Raw genomic sequence first — 3,629 nt, 5'->3', positions numbered from 1 at the left:
GAGATTGTTGGTCCAAGTACAGTCCCAAGGCAGCTTTCCTGCCAGAAGGAGCGCCTCAGCCAGCAGGTGCTGGCACCTAAGGCAGGACTGTGTTCAGGCCTCTCTTTAATGTTCTACCTCAGTGTCCCTAATCAGTATAGTCCTGTTGATTTGAGAAACAACTGCATCTTGAACTGCTGTATTGTGCATTTTCTGGTTGAAGAACAGTCATAAAATCTTGAGAACGGTGGTTGATGCAGACCCAGCACTCACTGTCCGGAAGGACAGGCTGCCAGCGGGTCTGTGGCAGGATCAGAGTTGTGATATATCCTACAGTATCAGGAAAATTACAGCACCGACTAGAGAAGCAGGCAGGCAGATTAGAGGAAGGACATAAGGTCTGGCTCATTAGCTGGGGAACCGTTACCTTGCACTGACCTTCAGTCTGTCAAGTTCTCACAAACTTTCTGCATAATATCCTAGGAGAGACCAATTCCCATCTGAAAGTCTTTCCTACCTTATCATCCTCATCTGCCTCATTATCCTCTGTCCCCATTATTACAATGTCTTCTGCTATTGTCGTTCCAGCTGCGGTTGACCCCGGTGTCAATGAAGAATGCTGGTGCATAGACTGTTTTTTATCATCATTTTTCTTTCAGCATCCCTCTGCTATTTTTTCCCCCCTTCTCTTCCAAATGACATTTTTACTTTTACTTTTAAGGCTTTTCCTGCCTTACTCTCTTCCTCTCCCTTATTCCTTACTGAAACCACTCTGATCAGCCAGTGATGCCATTCTCCATCACTTAACTGTGCCTTTTCAAACACACACTCTTGATCTCTGCTGCGCTGCCCTTCACATTTTTATCTGGGCAACAAGGCTACTGCAAAGCCAGTTCATTTGCATCCCTCCTGCATATTCTCCTTTTTGGTTACGCTCACACAAATCCAGGTGGCAGCTAGACTGCTTGGTATCGATACTCCACACACCATGCCAGCCAGTACCATCTCAGGGTGTTCTTGCACTACTTTCTCTGCCTGCAGCTTGTTTCCTTAGAATATAACACAATTTGTGGTGGAGACCATCAGTCTGCTCTGTATTTATGTGGTCACTAATGAAACAAAATTCTGCTTCATGATTTGGTGTACAGGAGTTGTGATAATAAAGAGCACGTGTGCTAAAGGATGATCTAGTAATTACAAACTACTCCCGAATACAGAACGAACTAGATTGGTTTGCTCATGCTCTGCTCATGGGCAAGGTGAATCCATACGGTAACAACCACATCTTCTCCAGTTACTGGAAAAGCCTCAGTGATTTGTAACATCCATTCTAATGTTTCTTATGGCAGAGAAATAAGTTCTCAGAAAGAACCACAATGTTGGCAGTTTTTATAGAGTTGCGCGAATGCATACTTAAATATTCATTCGTCTCTGTTCCACATGCAATTGTTCAGTTTTACTTTCAACTTTAAAAGCAGTAAAGTTACACACACTAAATCTATGGGAAAATTAATGTGCTTATAATTTATCTTTTTTTTCTTTTTTGCCTCAAAGTCATATAAACACCCTGCAGTTCGAGATCGTACCTTCCTGGTATATGGCAGAGCACGTTCTGCCATCTGCTGAGCACAGTGAGAAATGCCCGTGTGATGGTCAATGATGGATAAAATTGTGCCCATCTCTTCCTGTGCTATTTTAAACACAGAAAAGAATGCAATCGAAGTAGCAAAGGGATCTAAGGAAGGGTTTAAACCATAGGCAAGAAAGTTTATGATGGCATTGCAGTGGGTCGGGAAGGGAAAAGATGCTTGTGAAATTTTGTAGAGAGACGGAAGAGAAAGAAGCAGGCTGTGACAAATGGGAAAAGAATCAGATGTAAATAGAGAAAATGAAGTCAATTTTTTTCTGTTGACTTAGCAGTGGAACTTTGCTCTTTGGCACCGTCTATTTGGTAAACATTTTGAGCAGGACATTCGCAGCGTTTTCTTTCCAAGAAGAATAGCATGTTCCTAATTGTTTAATGTTGTGGCTACAATTTGTGTTTTAAATGCAAACAGAGAAACATTATACAACAAAAACTAAACAAAGTATTTAAGATCACAGCAGCAAGGGTTTGACATACCCTGGCTGCTCTTTAGAGCTTCAAATGTCCCTCACTCCCCCTCACAGGCTGTGAGTCAGCACGGGAGGAGGATACTTAGATTAGAAACACCAAACTGTGCAACAATGATTACACAAATGTTATTTTGGTTGCACTTCAGATGTTCCTGCAGTTAAAATCTACTAAATTAGAAGAACTGCAGTGATCTGAACCTCAGCTGATGTCTGTGGAGTTTTGACTTGATGATCCCAAAGCACCAAAACAAGTTGTCGTACCACCCAAAACTATGATTTAAGTTTGACCCCCGTGTCACAAATGAGCACAGTCCAGAATCACTATTTCACAGTTCCTGCAGCACTGGCATCGTGAGCTCTGTCTCTGATGGTTTTAGTTACCTGTTAATTGAAAAGCGCTCATCGACGACATGAATCTGATCAAACTGGCCCCTGAAGCCTAAAGTTTCAGGCCAGATCATCGCCTAGCATAGAATGGCATGAAGTTGGTATCATCACTGTGGGCGTATGACAATACCAGTGTCACTCCAACACTAATCTTTCACCTTAAAAAGATTCGGTATGACTCTCAAGACTTTTTGGTACGTAGAAATATAAATGCTCAAGTGATAAACAAAAGCTTCTTGGTGACAGTTCTATTATTTGCTCCAGTATCATATTCCAGATACCCTCATCCTCGAAAGATGCTGAGAGGATGGTACTGTTTTTTCAACATCGTTGGTCCCAACAGGAGATGCTCTGCAGAAACAACTGGAGATGTTTGCAGCAGAGATCGCGCTTTGAATTCCCGCATTATGTACAAATGCAACATGTGACAGTTGTTTCATCCTTTATTCCAAGCAATACAAGGAGCCTTTTATCTTCTGTTTACTAGGATGGGAATAAATACAAAGAGTTAATGTGTAACCATCCTTCTGCCGATGCCTTTATTTTTGAGAGGAAACACTGGACCGGGGGTCATTTGGGAAGCTTGTGGCCTGGCAGCGATGTACTCCCTGGTGCTGTTGACCTGCGCAGTTGCTCTGGGCCACTGTGCCCTCGCAGCGAGAGGTAAGTGTCTTCCACTTTCTAAGGGCACTAAGACCTCGGAGTGTGAATGAGGGAAGCTGGAGAAAGCAATCGGATTTTAAAGCCTTTAGGAAATTCTGGTCAATGTTTCGAAGGGAATTTTCTCTGCAAGTTATTTCCTCTCTTTTTTCCCCCTTCCATTCCTGCATCCAGTTCTTCCTACGGTGAGGTGAATTGATACATACAAAAGTATAAAATGGAGGAAAACAGAAGAAATACTGACAGAAGTTGTGGAGACCAGCTTGCCTGCATGCTGGGGGGCACTGCCTGTGCCAGGAGTTACCCTCGCTCTGTCCCTCTGCCCAGCTCCCTGCTCACCTTCCCCTCTGTCGCAGGTGCTGCCTGGCACGGCTCTTGCCTTGCTTTTCTCCTCCTTTCCCCCATGCCCAAGGGGACGTGCATGGTTTCATGTACTCTCTCCCTGCCATTCATTCCTACAGCAGGAGCTTTGTGTCCCCTCTGTTCTC

At 43.6% G+C, this 3,629-nt stretch overlaps 1 protein-coding gene across 1 annotated transcript in view; it reads left to right on the top strand.

Moving 5' to 3' along the window:
• The first annotated feature begins 3,080 nt into the window (after window positions 1-3,080).
• The window catches only part of APOH (apolipoprotein H (beta-2-glycoprotein I)), a 6,444-nt gene continuing 5,895 nt past the window's right edge, over window positions 3,081-3,629 (top strand). Inside the window, exon 1 of the mRNA XM_010141161.1 lies at window positions 3,081-3,144. Coding sequence (XP_010139463.1) covers window positions 3,081-3,144 — 64 coding nt within the window. The remainder of the gene's footprint in view (window positions 3,145-3,629) is intronic.

This window comes from Buceros rhinoceros, unplaced genomic scaffold (genome assembly GCF_000710305.1).
Source record: "Buceros rhinoceros silvestris isolate BGI_N320 unplaced genomic scaffold, ASM71030v1 scaffold22828, whole genome shotgun sequence".
In the NCBI taxonomy this organism is placed as follows: Eukaryota; Metazoa; Chordata; class Aves; order Bucerotiformes; family Bucerotidae; genus Buceros; species Buceros rhinoceros.
Note: the sequence above shows the minus strand (reverse complement) of the source record. Positions and strands in the feature narration are given on the sequence as shown.